General features: G+C 34.6%; 2 protein-coding genes and 1 long non-coding RNA gene across 3 annotated transcripts; 1 reads left to right on the top strand and 2 right to left on the bottom strand.

Moving 5' to 3' along the window:
• The first annotated feature begins 2,224 nt into the window (after positions 1–2,224).
• On the top strand, positions 2,225–3,089 carry LOC111513422 (histidine triad nucleotide binding protein 1). Its single transcript, XM_023169628.2, has 3 exons — positions 2,225–2,383; positions 2,545–2,766; positions 2,850–3,089. The coding sequence occupies exons 1-3, from the start codon at positions 2,288–2,290 to the stop codon at positions 3,009–3,011; spliced, it is 480 nt and encodes a 159-aa protein (XP_023025396.1). The 5' UTR covers positions 2,225–2,287; the 3' UTR covers positions 3,012–3,089.
• A 1,717-nt stretch (positions 3,090–4,806) lies between these two features.
• Positions 4,807–5,662, bottom strand: LOC111513421 (uncharacterized protein F54F2.7). The gene has a single exon (XM_023169627.2). The coding sequence runs from the start codon at positions 5,489–5,491 to the stop codon at positions 4,823–4,825; it is 669 nt and encodes a 222-aa protein (XP_023025395.1). The 5' UTR covers positions 5,492–5,662; the 3' UTR covers positions 4,807–4,822.
• A 5,720-nt stretch (positions 5,663–11,382) lies between these two features.
• Positions 11,383–13,861, bottom strand: LOC141482093 (uncharacterized). The gene is made up of 2 exons (XR_012465334.1): positions 11,735–13,861; positions 11,383–11,656 (listed from the first exon to the last, which is right to left on the bottom strand). It is a non-coding gene; the product is annotated as an uncharacterized lncRNA (long non-coding RNA).
• Positions 13,862–18,303: the final 4,442 nt, after the last annotated feature.

Here is an 18,303-nt window from a genome sequence, read left to right as displayed (position 1 = left end):
AATTAGATTTTTGATGAAAAGTAAATTGAAATAATTTTCTGGGTATAATTGAAGGGCGGGTAACTCATTAAAAAAGTGAAATTTGATTTACTTCGTCTAATGAAAAATATATTTCTCTCACAGCACCTCTTTAGGAAAGCATTATTTGAGAGATTAAGACAATGGAGAAATTCTGTTATGAAAACATTAAGTATTTCTACAATAGCAATGTTGCTGTTTACAAAAATAATAGGTAGGCTCTATGAAAACAGATATTAACTTAGTGGAGAATTTTCTTCCCTCTCTTGGTCCTTCGGAAACATGAAAAAACTTATTTTGGATTTTGAACTGTTACTTTTACAACTATTTACAGCACAAACGTATCCACCACCTATTAGTTTTTCCATTATGTTGAAAAATAAAATTCACGATACGCACAGAACACAGGTAACATATACGTCCTAACAAGAGCAAAGTCAAAAGCAGAATGAGAAACTGAAAGTCTGTCACTTCCCGAAATGGCGGACTTATCGACGCGACGGATATGCGCGAACTTCTCCCGCCAATCGAAGTGACATTGCTGATTGTTACCTATTACCTATGCTGTGACCGTACGGAATCATTTTCAAATACCGTCATGTCAGAATTGTCAGATGTCAACATAACAACATAAATGAATGCACAATTACTATTTTTCAACAGAAAATTTGATGATTACTATTTCAGTGATGGCGATGAATATGATTCATTCAATGTCCAAATAATCTTCAGAAAGTTTGGAATAATAACTGTGGAAACATGTTATTCAATTTTTTTTTTATATGTAATCTGCGAAAGTTCATCACGCTTGGCATCACCAAAACTGCCACTTTCACACTTTAATTTTTTGATATTTGCTTGATAACTGAAAACAAATAACAATAACATGAACCTTTTTTCCTGAGAATAGTACAGCGAACGTGTCACAAGAGGCAGCATTAGTAGCAGGGACAAACATAAAACAGTGTTATTTACGTAATATTTATTTATTATTTGAAAATATAAATCTGATATAAAAAATTATTTTATGCTAGTATAATGCCAACAAAGCATTGCTGTTTTGCGAATTGTATGTCGGATAATCGATATCCGGAAGGAAACGTGTCTTTTATACCATTTATAAAACCTTATATTAATAAGGTTAGATGTAAGAAATTGATACAAGTTTGGAGAAGAGTGGATTTAACAGTGCAAAAAATGAATAAATATTCATATGTATGCTCTAAACATGAAATGAATAGTAAACTTTTCATAGTTAATTACCATTGATTAGAATGAGATATAACCTCAATCGTTTATTGAACTATATTCATTTATTATATTTAATTGAATTTATTCCATTACCATCTTTATTTGTTTCATATTTCACTCAGAAATAAATCTAAATTCATGATTATTTTAAATTTCTTTTATAACAGTTTGAATCTACCGCTACTCTTTTACTAGAGTCTGTATACTAAACCTGTCTATTACTATTAATTCACTTTTTTATCAGTTACTTTTAAATTACGGCATGCAAGCCAACGTTTTAATGTTACAACATTGTTATCCTTTACAAATTTTAGTTTTGCTTCAGGAACATCTTCTTGTGTTAAAAACATTTCATTTTATGTTTATAAGAGAATGAGGCAGTGTTTGTCCCTACCGAACTACTAGCGCTGCTAGTGAGTGAATTTTCGTACTTCAGGAAAAAGGTTCATTATAAACAATTTCTCTCTATACTTTTCTGTGCTTTTTCTTCAACTTCTTGCAGTTTTCTTCAAGACACTGCGACTATTGCCATTTTGATGCGACCAAATAGGTAGGTGGGAATGGTCCGAAGAAATATGTCCATAATAATCGAGACCAACATCAAAAATACGATTCAGTACATTCTCAGAATATCAGAACGGAATATTATTAGAATATATCAACTGAATGTTCAAAGGATATTTGTTGCAAAATGAAAATAGTCTATGAACATTCCATCAGAATATTCTGAAATAAGTGTATTTGAACGTTGTCAGAATATTCTGTGCTGTCTGGATTGTATCAATTTCAAAGTGTCTTTTTGTTTCCTTTATATTTCAAGGTTTTTTTTTTCATTTCGGGGGTGTGCTTAACCCCCTTAGACGGGGCCGAAGAGAGTTTCCTTGATAAAGAATATACACATAAAGGCATATCAGAAACCCAAAAAGCATAATCACACCACTGACCATTCGGATATTTCCGGAAAAAGAGCTGCTGACTTTGGTTGCTAACAGTGCTAACTTCACACCGGTTTTTTAAGATGACATTTTTCATGAAGAATTTATCAAAGTCTTTTGCATGTATTTACCGGAATAAATCGATAGAGTTTTGTTACTCATTTCCAGAAAAGAGAATGGTAAAATTTTTCCCATTAAATACCTTGAGCTTTGACTCAGTACAAACATTTGAAGGTTATATACTTTGGCTTACATTCTGAGAAAAATAATCTTATTAAAGGCGTCTTTCAAGTTGAGTGTGGTTTTCATTAAAAGATGACTAATATGCATTATATTTCAGATGAGTTCCGAAATTGAAAAAGCTGTGAAAGCTAAAAAAGAAAGAAATCGTGAAACAATTTTTGATAAAGTTATATCTAAAAAGATTCCAGCTGACATTATATTTGAGGACAATCTGTGTCTAGCATTTAATGATGTTAATCCTCAAGCTCCTATACATTTTCTTGTGATACCAAAGAAACGAATTCTTAATCTTGATGATAGCAGTGAAAATGATAAAGAGGTACAATTCAAAGTATACATATTTTTTGTATCAATATATTGCTTATTGTGAAATATATCTAATAGTTTATTTTTATTCTCTAGGTTCTTGCACATATTTTGCTGACAGCCAAAACACTTGCTCAAAAACGATTGCCAAAAGGCTATCGTTTGGTTATAAATAATGGCCCAGATGGTTGTCAGTCGGTTTACCATCTTCATATACATATATTGGGAGGAAGACAAATGAATTGGCCACCAGGATAAAATATCTATGACTTATTGAATATGTAGTTCATTCACAATTAATGAGGAAGAGAAAATAATACTTAACTGTTTACAAAATTTACTAGGTTTTCTTCACTGATTCATAAGAGGGGTTAAATATATGAGAAAGGCCCAAATTTCGAGTTTCAGATAAAAAATATGCACTAAATACAAATCTTTTTTACTTATGCCAATTCAGATCTACCTACCGTTGAAATAACTTAAAAATAATCTAGTACCCAATATTAAGACAGATTATATAGTCATAGGTGTTAGGAATCACACGTTAGAGAGAGAGAGAATATACTTTATTGTCATAAGATTGATCTTGTGGACAAAGTTTCACTTAATCTATAATGCAATTATATGTAACAACAAAGTGCTTATTTTCACTCATACATAAAATCAGTTTATATATATATATATATATATATATATATATATATATATATATATATATATATATATATATAAAATATTTTTTTAAAAATTATAAAATTCTTGTACATTATAGTATGGTCTGTCACTTAAAAAATTTTTCACAGCTTTCCTGAAGCATTGTAAATATTTTATTTCTGTTATATTCTTTGGCAAATGGTTGAACATTTTGCAACCATTATAGATAATAGAATATCTTATGAGTGATGTACTAAGTATTAGCAACTTGATGTTGTTGGATTGCCTTGTCACATAATGGGTTGGTGAAGATTGGAATGTGTTCGAATATTTTTTAATTAAACAAACTGTTTCCATTATAAAGATAGAAATCACTGTTAGAATTCCATGAGTGTTGAAGAGTAATCTACAAGAGTCTGTACGTTTTGATTTGCACATATATCTCATGGCTCGTTTTTGCAAAACTAAAATATTTTGAAGTAGGTAACCACTACATACTCCCCAAAATGAAATTCCATATCTCAAGTGAGATTCCACCAAAGAAAAATAAACAGTCTTAGCTGCTGTTAAACCAAGTTCATTTGCGACTACCTAGAGGACATTTTGTTACACAAGGCATAAATATGTTCTTCAAATTTTAGTTTACTATCGATATGTACTCCTAAAAATTTTAGGCTACTTTTGTTCTCAATGATGTTAGTCCCAATGGGTATATTGTCAAGTTCGCATCTGAAAGTTACTATATTAGTTTTCGAAATATTCAAAGAAAGACTATTTGAATCACACCAATTTTTCACTGTCATCATATCGTTGGATATGATCTTAGTTGAATCATTTGCATTGTCCGATTGCCAAAAAATGGTAGTATCGTCTGCAAATAGTGTGAATTTCCCTGAAATATTTATACTTGTCAAATCGTTGACGTAGATGACACCCTTATGTATTTTTCTAATTTCTGAGCGGTGGTTTGTTTCCACCATCTGGCTACGACCTGACAAATAAAAGGTAAGACCTCGTTAGTCCTTAGCTCGCACAAGTTTCTCAACTTCTAAGAGTTGTCGTTCGTATGGGGGTGACAGTTCATTAATGGAAAAACAGATTTTAAATAGACAGAAATCTTTCATAAAATTCACACTAATTGTATATCACGAACAAGTTTTAATTGTTTGGGATCTACATTTTTCACTTGTTACACCTAAAAGAAAATATTAATTTGAGTACAGATATTATGAATATGTATGTGTAATATGATATCTATGCTGGCATATGAATAGTTTCAATTAAAGCTAATTACTAACTACTCAAGATTTTTTACGCAGTAAGGTACATGAATCCACACTTAATGTATGTCTACGGTAAACTCCAATTTTTCCTACCTGCCACTGTAAAAAAAAGGCAGTTTTGTCGTGGATTTTTTATTCAGTAACAGCTCTTTTTTTTATGTATTCCAAGTAAAAATTTTCTTTTATCAAATTCATATTAGTAACATTTCGCTCAATTTCACTTAGAGGTCCCTTTGGCATCATAACTGCTAGAAATCCATTCCCTTTTGGATCAGTCTTCAGTAAGTTGGGATATTTTTTAATTTGCTCATTAATTTCAACTAAATATCCTCTAACACCTGCTCGAATGTTAAACATATTAGAGTCACCATCTAGTCGAACTTGACATAATATTGTATCTGGGTGTACCTCTCGAGCTCCTAATTTTCTTTTCCCTTTAGTTTTGATATTTGAACGGTCTGTTTTATTGACAACAAAAGTGACTTCAACAATATCTTTTTCCTTTGACATGAGACTGTGGCCACTTGCTAAGGCAATAAGTAGCAATTTATTTGTGTGAATCCTTACAAGAATGTCGTCATAGACTTTTCGTTTGCCGCTATTGCAGAAATTTATGAAATATCGATCTTCGAAATACCTTGTGTTATAGTATGTGAAATTAATTAAATAATCGGGAGTTATACTTTGTAAAATAGGTGTTGATAGCTCTTGAATTTTTTGTATCCTGAAATCACAATCACTAGAATTGCCGTTAGAGTTATTGTCCATGGGTAAATCTTGCGTAACTATGCTTTCTTCCATTTCTATTAAAACGGTGTCATCAATAAACAATCACCACTGATTTTCTTTTCCTAACCCTCAAATTAAAACTAAATAGGTTTGTTTTGTTTCTCAGTGTTGCCAACTGTATGACCTATAGTCGCTACACATTAACCAAAATTCCGCTACACTGCCATTGTCTAACACTGCTTCATTTCCACTACACTAACGGAATCAGTTCGCACATGCGCCCTATCCAAAATTGAACACCACAGAACTTGTAGTTTATGTACCGTTCAATACCACAAAACTGAACTGTCACTAGTGTTACTTGTTTACTTTATGGTAACTCATGATCACTAAAATGAAATGAATAAAAACACTTTTGTCTAAATACCACTGGAAAATTTTATTTTACGACCGGTTTCGGGTTTGATCCCATTATCAAGTATAAAACTGTGTGCTCTTCGGAAAAGGGTGGAGGAGTAAAGTTAGTTCATATTAGAACGATTGCGATAATATTTTTGCGGTTCCACAAATTTTCTTCAATTGTCAAAATACCCTGTTCATGTTGAAGCGGGCAATATCTAGGAATTTCATTGTTGAATTTTAATTTTTATTAAATGAACCTGAATGATGACATACGACTCATACGAATTACGACTTTTAAGACCAGACCCCATCATATCAGAATATAGGACTAACAATTTCCTCAAGTTTTGTTTAATAGGAGCGTGTCCTCAAACCACTTATCTCAACGTTACTGCCTGTAGGGGCGAGGGGTTCTTTTGCAAAATGTGTTTTCTTTAATGAGGGGCCAACCAAATTCAATAATCTATTGAATAATGAGAGAGTGAGCCTGAAATAGTTAAAATATTTCTCTGGATCACTGATTCATATTTATTTCAGCTACAAGATTGTGATATTCTCCATATTTTCTTCTATTTTTAAAAATATTTCCCACTATAAAGACGGGGTTTTCTCAATGAAGCTTTTTACGGTAAAGTTGATATAATTTGAACAACCTGACACATTCGTCCAATTCGGATTCAATTTCGATGTATGGGCTTAAAAAACGAGAGTCAAAGCAATATAACTACTTTGTATGTTGACGTATAACATTTTGCGGAAATCGCAAAAAAAGTTCAATTTTTCTCAACTTTTTTACGATAAACACGACGCCATTTTAAATCACACTTTTTATGCGATGTTCGTTCCAACATGAACTAGCTTTAAGACCGATTGTCGTCGGTACCTTTTATCGTCGATTGGTAGCTAAACTTGGTTGTATGAGAATTAAAGACGAGTCCACTACAGTTTGGTTTCGGTACTGCAGGTGGATGTAAAGCTGTTGCTCATGCTGTTCGTAGATATATTAATCTTCATCCAAATCCCGATTCAAAAATTTTCCTGAAAATAGACTTCAAAAATGCCTTCAACATGATTGATAGAAACATCATGCTTCGTAAGGTTAAAGATTCGTTTACAGGATTATATCCCTTCTTAAGTCAGTGTTATAAATCAGCTTCCTATTTGAGTTTTGGTGACCATCTGATTCTGTCTGAGAGAGGTGTTCAACAAGGTGATCCCTCAGGACCTGCTCTTTTTTGTCTGACCATCAACGAACTGACTAGAAGCTGATCACCCGAATTTAATTGTTGGTATTTGGACGATGGCTCAATCGCTGGCGATGAAAATAGTGTTTCGAAGGATTTAGAAAAAATCATTGATTATTCAAAACATCTTGGACTTGAACTAAATTTTGAAAAATGTGAGTTGATTACTTTTTCAACTCCGAATAATATTTTCGAATTCATTTCGAACTTGGCTCCTGGCATAAAAAATTTGGAAAAGTCTAAATGGAGTCTTCTGGGTGCTCCTCTCTCTGAAGATTCACTTTCAGAACATCTTCGAGAAAAACGGGAATCACTCAAATTGCTGACCACCAGATTGAATGAACTTCCAAAACACGTTGCATTTTTTCTTTTCAAAAATTGTTTGGCGATTCCAAAACACATGTACGCCCTAGATGATTAATCTTTCAGAAAAGCAGTAGGACTTAGGATGGGTTCATCTATTTGTGTGCCTCATACTTGTGTTTGCGGTAGTATAGTTGATGAGAAAAATACACATGGTTTGAGTTACAGGATAAGTGCAGGGCGTACATCTCGACATCACCAAGTGAACGACATATTGAAACGAGCTATATTGTTAGCGAATGTTCCTGCAATTCTGGAACCCTTAGGTACCAGTCGAGATGATGGTAAACGACCAGATGGTATATCTCTCATACCATGGAAATACGGTAAACTTGTGGTATGGGACTTCACTGGCGTTGACACGGTCGCGGCTTCCCATCTAGCCGGAAGTTCGAAGTCTGCTGAAACTGGCGAGAAATTGAAAAGGAAAAATACCAAAATCTTGGTAACAACTATCAGTTCCATCCAGTAGCGGTTGAAACTTTTGGTGTTTATGGCCCGGAGTCTCTGTTATACGTTCATGAACTCGGAAGGAGAATAGGCCAAGCAACGAAAGATCACCGTTCTACCTCTTTTTTGATAGAAATAATTAGTATTGTTATTCAACGTGGCAATGCTGCTTCGGTCTTTGGAACTATTCCTCCTTCACATAATTTTGATGTGATCATGCATTGCCCTAACTTCAGTACGGAACTGAAATATCTTCGAAACTAGCCGAGATATGTGGATATTCATCAGTCTCCTATCAAGTGGCTCAGGTCATTATTGCCACCCAAATATGAGTTGCAGTCCTCGTAGTTCTGGTTCCCTTTCAGTGGAAGAGCTTCATGAAGCAAGAGCCGAATCGATCCCTCTACGAAACCCTTCTTCACTTGGAAGGATAGATCGCAGCTTGAGAAATGGTTCTTATGGAGATTCTCTGAAACATGTTCTTCCTTACGAATCAGTAAAGAGTTGTCCTGAAAATCTAGAGAAGAAAATTGGATTGGATAATTTAGGAAACATTTACTACATGAATAGCATTTCACAAGTGTTGTTCATGACGAAGAACTTCAAGAACGAGGTTTTAATGACGAACGAGAACGGGAATGTTTCCTACTCATTCATCAAACTCAAACACCTGTTCATGCAAACTAACTGACTGTTATAAGGAAAAAAGTATAGCTGAGGCACTAGTCAATCTAATAATAACACTGATGATCTTCAAACAAGACTCAACCTCTGACGGAAGTAAGAAACTCTTTGGAAGGTTGGAAATAGATGAACATTTTAATCTAGCAGACCACTATTATTATATTCATGCAGTCATTGTTCACTGTGGTTCTGGCGTTGAATTTGGTCATTATTACTTCTTGGTCAAAGACGAAGCGGACTGGTTTAAGTTTGACGATAGTCGTGTCACGAAGTGTTGTGGCGATCCATTGAATCTATTGGAGCCTCTGGAGATACCCCACATTTTGTTTTATAAGAGAGAGGACATTGGTAAATCAAGATCTCCAGATGATGTGGTGCTGCAGGTTTTTTCGGGTTTTCCTAGAGCTGAAAAAGCAAATGCGCCACTGGAATCAATGAAGTCGCCCCGGAGCGCCAATTAATTTTTATTGTTGTTTTTATTTTTATCGTTGTTTTAATAAGTAATCAGGATCATGCTAATTTCCAACCGCGCAACTCAGTAGATAGTACCTAATTTTCTAAATTTACAGCAGTTAATTTTTGAAAGCTGTCGTCTCGACCAAATATTTCTTAGCTTGAAATAATGATTTTGAAAAGTGAAAATAAATATCAATTTGTTCACGTACGTATAGTCACATTGAGCTCTTGAACGATCATTCACGACAGATCTAATCCATCCTTTCAAGTTGGAATCAGACAACCAATGTTGAGAAAAAGTTTGTTTGCGAGACTTTTTGTATTTTTTTGAGCATGTCTCTTCCCGTCAATTTCAACTGCGGTTGCGAGCTATAATTAGATGAACTATCTTCCATTTCCACTGTAATTTGTTCCATAAATTTATAATACTCGAGACTTTTAGTTTCTAGACATTATATGGTTTATGATATGAATGAAAATGGGCCTTATTCAGGTGTCCACTTGAATATTGAATATTTTTCAACATTGCGTATGGAACTTTTCAAGTATTTGTATTAATGTGTCGCTTTCTTGAATGTTGAAACACTGTTATTGCATTGAATTTTTAGACATGGCAACAGAGAAAATTCGGACAAATTACAAATCTTTGACAGAGTAGTCATTACAGAGTTTATCATTGAGTTTTGAAGGTTGGGATTTATTCATTCTATTATTTGTATGAAACATTAGACAATGGAAAGAAAGAAAACTTCTAAAAAACAATTTACAATTTATGTAGATTATATAAAATCACATAAAATATTACTAACGGGAAAATGGAGTCCTTCGAATAATCCGGAGGACGTCTGCCGAAAGAAGACTAGGGACTAGGGAAAGCAAAGCTCTATCTGAGCTTGAGAGCTGACTGGCCAAGGAGCAGTAACAGGGCTCGACTTGGGTGAATTAGGTCTTAACCTGAATTGATCTTCAAAGAAAACGACAACAAAGCAGCCAGGTACTTCATATACTCTAGTAAGTACTGTGGTATATTCATCTTAAAAGCCATTTATTCAACTATAAATCGCTTTTACAAAATACATTATATTAATTTTAGCACTCTGAAGAAAGAGAGCAATCAGATGAGGAAACAAAACCTGCTTCATCCCCTGAAAACCAACCATCCGCTAGTAAGGGTACAGTTAAAAATAAAAGGAGCAGTCAGTTGAATTTAACATCTGTAAAGATAATGAATGCAATTAAAATACATTTTGAAAGAATAGCTTTAAGCTATGCTCAACCAGTTAACTTATTTTTTGTTTCAATTATAGAACTCAGAAGAACAAGAACTGGTGATGTTCTTTGTAAGACATATGAAAGTGCGGTAAACATTCTAGTAGCAAAAATGTATGATATAAGAGGTTGCAAATGCCATTAACAGATATTGTGATATAGTAGAAAATAACATTGAAACACACTTATCATTGACCAAAAATGAAATATTAAAAAAAATATAATTCAATATTTTGTTTTAGAACATTGAGAACATTGTTTATTTTAGATAAGGGAGATAGTTTGACTTTTATTTAATAAAAATGTGTTTTTGTTTTATAAAACTTTTTTGTTGAATCTCATATATCATAATAAATTTTATAACTATTCCATTAGTATTTTTTCTGTATTTACTTTTTGTAACAGAAGGCAATCCTTTTAGAGTCAAAAAAATTGATTTACAAACGGTATGTATTGTACATACAATTCTTGGAAAATAGGAACAAAGACTTCACCGAATTATGTGAAGAATTGAACAAGATGCCTGGTGACGCTTGTAAAAAATTTCAAGAATGGCAAGAGGCATTTTGGTGATGGAAAAATTATGTGAAAAGTCAAGGATATTTACATTGATCAGCACCTCACAGGTGGTGGTTTGCCAATTCAATTGCACAATATGGCCGCAATGTGTGAAGTCGCTGTTCTAACGGCGGAGCTAAATAAATTGAAAAAGAATGAAATTATTGAAATATCATTAACTTTCAAGCTGCCAATGAGTGTCACGAATACCCAACTAACTAATTATGTGACAAAATGTGTGAAAATACCAATGATAGGAATATGACAATGAGCACCAACCTATGCAAAAACTGTGAGTCTGCAACGAGTAAAGTGGTACTAATGAAGAATGAGCCTGATGCGGTGAGTAAGCTAACATATCATTTAGAAAAAAGAACCCAAGAACAAGAGGATCTCATAGCTATATTGAAGAATCTTAACCACGAAAAATTAAATTCAGTAGATTACACGCCATCTACAATTAATATAAACAAGAATTCTATATCAAGTGGAAAACACTCACAAGTGTGAACTTGAGAAAATAAGATAAATTGAATATCCACTTAAATACCCTTTTATTTCAATAATAATTAAGAAAGTTACTGAACAACGTAATGTACTCCTATCTAAAAAGAAACTAACAATCTCTCTTCCAAATCTTTCCACCCATACCTTATCTATTTTTATGAATCCTTAACTACCAAAAAAACAATGCTACAAAATAAATGTGTAATTCAGCCCGCAGCCATCATTTGCCTCCATCGTTGCCGTCGACAGTGATGCCAGTTCACACTCGGCCATTCCTGACCAGATGATGGCTGGTATGTTGTAACTGAAACAAAAAAAAAACGTTTTGATCAATTACATCATTTGCTCGAAGGAACCAGAAACCCAATTTGAGATTCCATACCTTCTAAGTAGTACTATAGCTTCGGGACTAAGAGTCCTTTCACTTTCTCATGGCACAGGGACACGTTCCCGACGGCCCAGCGTGGCACAGGGATACGTTCCCGACGGCCCAACATGGCACAGGGACACGTTCCCGACGGCCCCACATGGCACAGGGACACGTTCCCGACGGCCCCACATAGCACAAGGACAAGTTCCCGAGGACCCCACATGACACAGGGACAAGTTCCCGAGGGCCCAACATGGCACAGGGACACGTTCCCGACGGCCCCACATGGCACAGGGACACGTTTTCGACGGCCCAACATGTACACACCTTATTTCAGAAGCAATCATCTCCAAGGGCCCATCTTTTCATATGTTCTGCAGCATAAACACCCACGTAGGATGACCGTGTTCCTTTACATTCGGGTATGTTCATATCGATCGTTTTCTAGTTGCCGAGATACTCGAAATGGACCCTTCCACTTTGAAACCAGCTTCCGTCTTGAACCCATGTTTACAATTGAAGAAATTCCGCGAATAAGTAATTCCAGGATCCTCGCTAAAATTTTGTCCAATCACTATCTCCGCACCCGGTATACAAGTGCCCACTAGCAATATTTCTATTGATAATGCGACATCATCTATTTTGACATTACATGCGGCCCGCTCTGTTACTAGTATTTCAGAACCTCCAAATGCCGTTAATATAATTTCGTTGGAACAACTTTCAACCTTCAACTGAAGTTTGTCTGCCATTGCGTGTGTAACGAGGGAACACTCGCTACCTAAATCTACAAAACATGTTTTCTTCTGATCCCTAATGAGAATACTTTTGAAGAATTTGTTTTTATCCCGAGGTAAATTTTCGTTATCTGGACACCCGGCGATTTTGAAAAAATGTTTGACTGTACTTACGTATTTTGATGCGTAGATTACGAATCCGAAAGAAAAAAAGCGGCGCTCTCCCTTATTTAAAAAGTTACGGCCCTTCAAAGTTCAGAAAAGGGCAACTTTTCAGCCTTCTTTTTCACTAAATAAACTATTTAAAAACACAAGGATTTATTCACTAGATCACCTTTACACCTTATTCCTCCTTCTTTAACACTTTTCACTTCAATAATCAATATTTTTCTTATAAAAAACTTAATTTAAAAACGAATGCTTCTCCTGGTGACATTATTCTATTTTTAGGTTAGTTACTAGTGACATTTCAGAAAAAAGCGGTTGGTATTTGCCGTCGCCTACTATTTCAAATTCGTAATACACCATCAAAAACCAATTTACGATCTAAAGAATGAAGGTAAAAAACATTTGAATTACTTCAGGAATATGGACTGCATCAGTCGTACCAACCATATCATTAACCTTAAAAACGTAAAATACAGTGATATGTAACCAAAAAGCAGCTCCGTACATTTTTTAACATTTTTATAAGAAATATGTTGATTATTGAAGTGAAAAGTGTTAAAGAAGGAGGAATAAGGTGTAAAGGTGACCTAGTGAATAAATGCTTGTGTTTTTAAATAGTTTATTTGGTGAAAAAGAAGGCTGAAAAGTTGCCCTTTTCTGAACTTTGAAGGGCCGTAACTTTTTAAATAAGGGAGAGCGCCGCTTTTTTTTTCGGATTCGTAATCTACGCCTCAAAATACGTAAGTACAGTCAAAATTTTTTTCAAAATCGCCGGGTGTCCAGATAACGAAAATTTACCGTGTAAATCATTCCAATGATATATACCTATCTGCATACTCATCTATTTTTGATATCCAAACTAACACATCGTCATTTAAAGGGTTGAACATCTATGTCTTCAACTGACATTCTTTCCTCAAGTTATTAACTATTTCTATCAAACCTGTATTGCTGGAACCCTCCGAAGAAAAGAGCTCGGGGGTTTGAACACGGTCACCATCATTCATCTGCTCATGGGAGCTGCCACCTTTCCGACTGCCCATATTTGATGAAATTTCACAAGTTATTTGCCGTTGTATAATCCCACTTCTGATGTGAACTTGAGAAAATAAAATAAATTGAATCTCCACTTAAACACCCTTTTATTTCAATAATAATTAAGAAAGTTACTGTTAAGAACGTACTGTACTCCTATCTAAAAAGAAACTAACATTCTCTCTTCCAAATCTTTCCACCCATACCTTATCTATTTTTATGAATCCTTAACTACCAAAAAAATAATGCAACAAAAGAAATGTGTAATTCTTCTTCTTCTTCTTATGGCTCTGCCTTTTGGGCAATTTGCCAGTCATCGGTGATTTGTTCCATCACCCTTCCCTCAGATGTTTAGGTTGTCTCACTCGAAGTGATTCCATAAACATCCTATTCTGCAATTATGACTATATATATATATTTTTACTTAACTTATTTACAGTGAAAGACAATGTATAGACCAACTGACCAGGTGAATAATTATTTTTGGGGTAGGTATAAGACAGATAGCACAACAAAGGATGTCACTTTTCTCGCTCCGGAGCAACGGCGGAGCATTACACACCCGAAATGTTGCCTCGGACTAGTAGCACCCAGGTTATAAAAAGTAGGGATCTGTAAGAGTAATTTTGTTATTATACTATAAGTCAATTCTGTTATAGGTTATAAATTTCATTAGGAGTAGCATTATTTTGAAGTTCATATTATATAAAATGGTTTGCATTGATAGGGGAGATTTTAACCCAGGTATATAGTTTATCGGGCATTCCAGTATGATATGATTGAGGTCCTCAACTTTTCCACAATCACAGTAAGGATGTTCTCTGCAACCAATTCGAAATAAATGGGCTCCTGTAAGGCAGTGTCCTGTTCGCATACGAATTATGGTGGTGAGGTGCCTTCTATCAATGAAAGGAAATTTGTTATACCAAAGTGATATTGGAAAACCTTCCTGAATTGATGTATACCATTTCCCCTTATTAAGGGATAGATTGTACTAGGACTCATTGAATTTTAGCCAAATTTGATGCCTCAACTTACATAATATTTCTGACTTATCTAATGGTATTTGTTGGGGGATATTGAGTATCCTTCCTATGGATGCCAATGGTCAGCTTTATCATTGCCATCGATGTGTGTATGTCCAGGGATCCAGGCAATGCGATAGTCCATTCCATTTTCTATGGAGTCGTAGAAGAGCTGTTTAGTACATAGGGAGACGTAGTCATTTGATGAGTGTATTCTTCTCTGAGAAAGTTTGTAAATAGCATTCCGTGAGTCAGTAAAAACAATGCATTTTTATCAGTGTGAAAGCAGCCACGAGTTCTAGCCATGGATTTGTCGATGCGAAGCGGGAGATCCGATATAGCGGCGCCCAAAATACGGAACAAATTAATGGCCAGCCATGAATTTACTGAACAACCTGAAATGTATGCGATTGAAAACAAGTATAACAATAAATCCTGCATATCAAAAATTGTCGAGAATATCAAGTCATTAGAAATTGTTGGAATATATACATATGAGTTTAAAAAAAAACCCATGATTCATCAAATCCATAACTTATTAAAATATTTCGTGGATGGAGATTTTTTTTTAAATGCATTCAATTCAGCATACAGAATAAGACCCTTATGCCAAAATATTTTGTCGGGCAGAAAATCAACCCCCACCCCGAATTAAATAATTTTCAAAGAAAGATCCATAACTCTTTCAAATATGGTTTGGATTGCGATTTTTTTCTGTGAATGTATTGATTTTAGCGTACTTGAGAAGACCCATATGCCAAAATATTTTGTCGGGCAGAAAATCAACCCCCACCCCGAATAAAATAATTTTCTAAAAAATATATATATATATAACTCGTTGAAATACTGCTTGAATTGGGAATTTTTTCTATGAATGTATTCATTTTAGCGTACTTGAAAAGACCCCTATGTCAAAATATTTTGTCGGGCAGAAAATCAAGTCCCACCCCAAATAAAATAATTTTCAAAGAAAAATCCATAACCCTTTCAAATATTGTTTGAATTGGGATTTTTTTCTTTGAATGTATCCATTTCAGCACACTCGAAAAGATCCCTATGTCAAAATATTTTGTCGGGCAGAAAATCAACCCCCACCCCGAATAAAATAATTTTCAAAGAAAAATTCATAACTCTTTCAAATATTGTTTGAATTGGGATTTTTTTCTGATGGTATTCATTTTAGCGTACTTAAAAAGACCCCTATGTCAAAATATTTTGTCGGGCAGAAAATCAACCCCCACTCCGAATAAAATAATTTTCAAAGAAAAATTCATAACTCTTTCAAATATTGTTTGAATTGGGATTTTTTTTCTGATTGTATTCATTTTAGCGTACTCAAAAAGACCCCTATGTCAAAATATTTTGTCGGGCAGAAAATCAACCCCCACCCCGAATAAAATAATTTTCAAAGAAAAATCCATAACTCTTTCAGATATTGTTTGAATTGGGATTTTTTTCTTTGAATGTATTCATTCCAGCGTACTTGAAAAGACCCTTATGTCAAAATATTTTGTCGGGCAGAAAATCAACCCCCACCCCGAATAAAATAATTTTCTAAATAATATATATATAACTCGTTGAAATACTGCTTGAATTGGGAATTTTTTCTATGAATGTATTCATTTTAGCGTACTTGAAAAGACCCCTATGTCAAAATATTTTGTCAGGCAGAAAATCAAGTCCCACCTCGAATTAAATAATTTTCAAAGAAAAATCCCTTTCGATTATTTTTCGTAAGGGAATTTTTCCTTGAAATGTATTCATTTCAGCGTCCAATAACCATCTCGTATTTGATAAACATTGAATTACGCTGTTCATGAAACAGGTGTTACCAATATTTTTTAAACCATTCAACCCAATGGTTTTGACTGAAGAATTTATCACTGAACAATCCGAAATATCTTTAAAACCCATTTGAGAATTTTGCTGAGAGAAAGTATTTTTTCCATTTGCTTTTATTTTAATTTCATAAAATGGTTTCTCATTACCTCTCTTTTCTTTATGAAATTGGTTTTCAGGAAACAAGTAAATTTCATCAAGTTTTTTGGAGTCAGGGAGAGTACCGAAAAACGAAGCTGCATTTCCTCTTTGGATGGCTATACTAATTTTCTGAATGACAAAAGATATGGCTTTTGATTCGTGGGTTTCATCGGTTACCTTTTTTCCAATTTCATTGATGAAAGATAAGGCTTCAGAGCCAAAAACACCAAACGTTTCAAAAGCTATTGGGCGAAAGATATAATTATTTCCCAAATTCTGATATTTCCGTAGTTTGGAACTTTCTCCTAAAGAAGCAGCAGCACCGGCTTTCGCAGAAGTAGCAGGAAGATGGCAAGTTGCTAATGTATCTAAACAAGTCCCAAACAACAGATTTACCATTTTTCCATGGAACAAGTGTCATACCATCCGGCCGTTTTCCGTCGTCTCGACTTGTGCCTATGGGTTCTAAAATCGCAGGAATTTTTGCTGAAGTTGAAGCCCTTTTGATTAGATCATTAATTGCATAATGGCGAGATAAACGACCAGCGCCAAAACGGCAGCTCAACCCATGAGTACCTGATTCATCCACAAATGCACCACATTTACAAAAGTGTTGAACACACAGTGATGTACCAAGTCGAAATCCGATGGCAAGTCTGAAAGAGTCATCATCCAATAGAGTCCCAAGTGATGCTACAGGAACAGCATTTAACCAAGCACCAGATTCTTTCACAGTTACTGCGAGAAGACGAGCCTTATTTTTTGAAGTGTCAGAAGCTGTCTTCAGTAAAATACTAGTTGCTTGATCTAGTAATGGTTTATCCCATGCCCTCTGGTTTCTCATGTCTTCAATTTTCATTGTTTGGCCAGTTCTAGATTCCCAAAGAGATTTTCCCCGATCAAAAACACAATCAGATATTGGCTTTGGGTATTGTAAGATAATTTCTATCAGATCGGAAACACTGCAAAATGAGGACAGAAATGATGGCAAAGCGAGTGAAGTGGCTGAACGAATTCCTAATCCTCCTCTAGAAACGAAGTGATGCCTGTAACCAAGTTTCGTCTTCGATACGGTTATTAATAATGAGTTCCAGCATCCTTCTTAATTCGTCATGGATATTTTGTAATCCCTGTTCGTCATGCCAAGTAGGGCTGCACCTCAAAATATACGATAATTTTGGAATGGCTAATGAATTCTTCAATAAATGGAATGCGACATGTGTTGGTAAAATAGATAAACGTCCTGACATGACACGAAGTGATTGTAATTTTTCTTCCAAACAAAATTTTAAGGCATCATCAGATAATGGGGCACCAAGAAGAAACCAATTGGGTTTTTCAATCACTCGTATACCAGGAGCTATTAGGTTAAATTGATCGATGATGTTAGGGTCCTGTTTATCCAGAAAAATGAGTTCACATTTTTCGAAAAAGTCCCAGGTCTTTCGAATGACTTATTGTGTAACGAAAATTTTCTAATACCACATTTGCTTTGTCACCAATTGAACCATCATCCAGATACCAGCCGTTGAATTCAGTGGATATTTTAGTTATAATATGATGAATAGAAAGACAGAACAATAGTGGTCTAAGTAGATCTCCCTGCTGTACTCCTTGTTCGGACATTATAATTTCG

Source organism: Leptinotarsa decemlineata, unplaced genomic scaffold, assembly GCF_025532065.1.
Source record: "Leptinotarsa decemlineata unplaced genomic scaffold, Ldec_3_MD MMD2_tig00000690_RagTag_RagTag, whole genome shotgun sequence".
Classification (NCBI taxonomy): Eukaryota; Metazoa; Arthropoda; class Insecta; order Coleoptera; family Chrysomelidae; genus Leptinotarsa; species Leptinotarsa decemlineata.
This window is presented reverse-complemented; position numbering and strand designations above follow the sequence as displayed.

Bases quoted from the DNA above. Each gene is read 5' to 3' on its own strand.
- LOC111513422 (XM_023169628.2), top strand. From the start codon at position 2,288: ATGACATTTTTCATGAAGAATTTATCAAAGTCTTTTGCATGTATTTAC. The intron at 2,384-2,544 runs GTAAAATTTTTC...ATTATATTTCAG, and splicing joins CATTTCCAGAAAAGAGAATG to ATGAGTTCCGAAATTGAAAA. The intron at 2,767-2,849 runs GTACAATTCAAA...TTTATTCTCTAG, and splicing joins GCAGTGAAAATGATAAAGAG to GTTCTTGCACATATTTTGCT.
- LOC111513421 (XM_023169627.2), bottom strand. From the start codon at position 5,491: ATGGAAGAAAGCATAGTTACGCAAGATTTACCCATGGACAATAACTCT.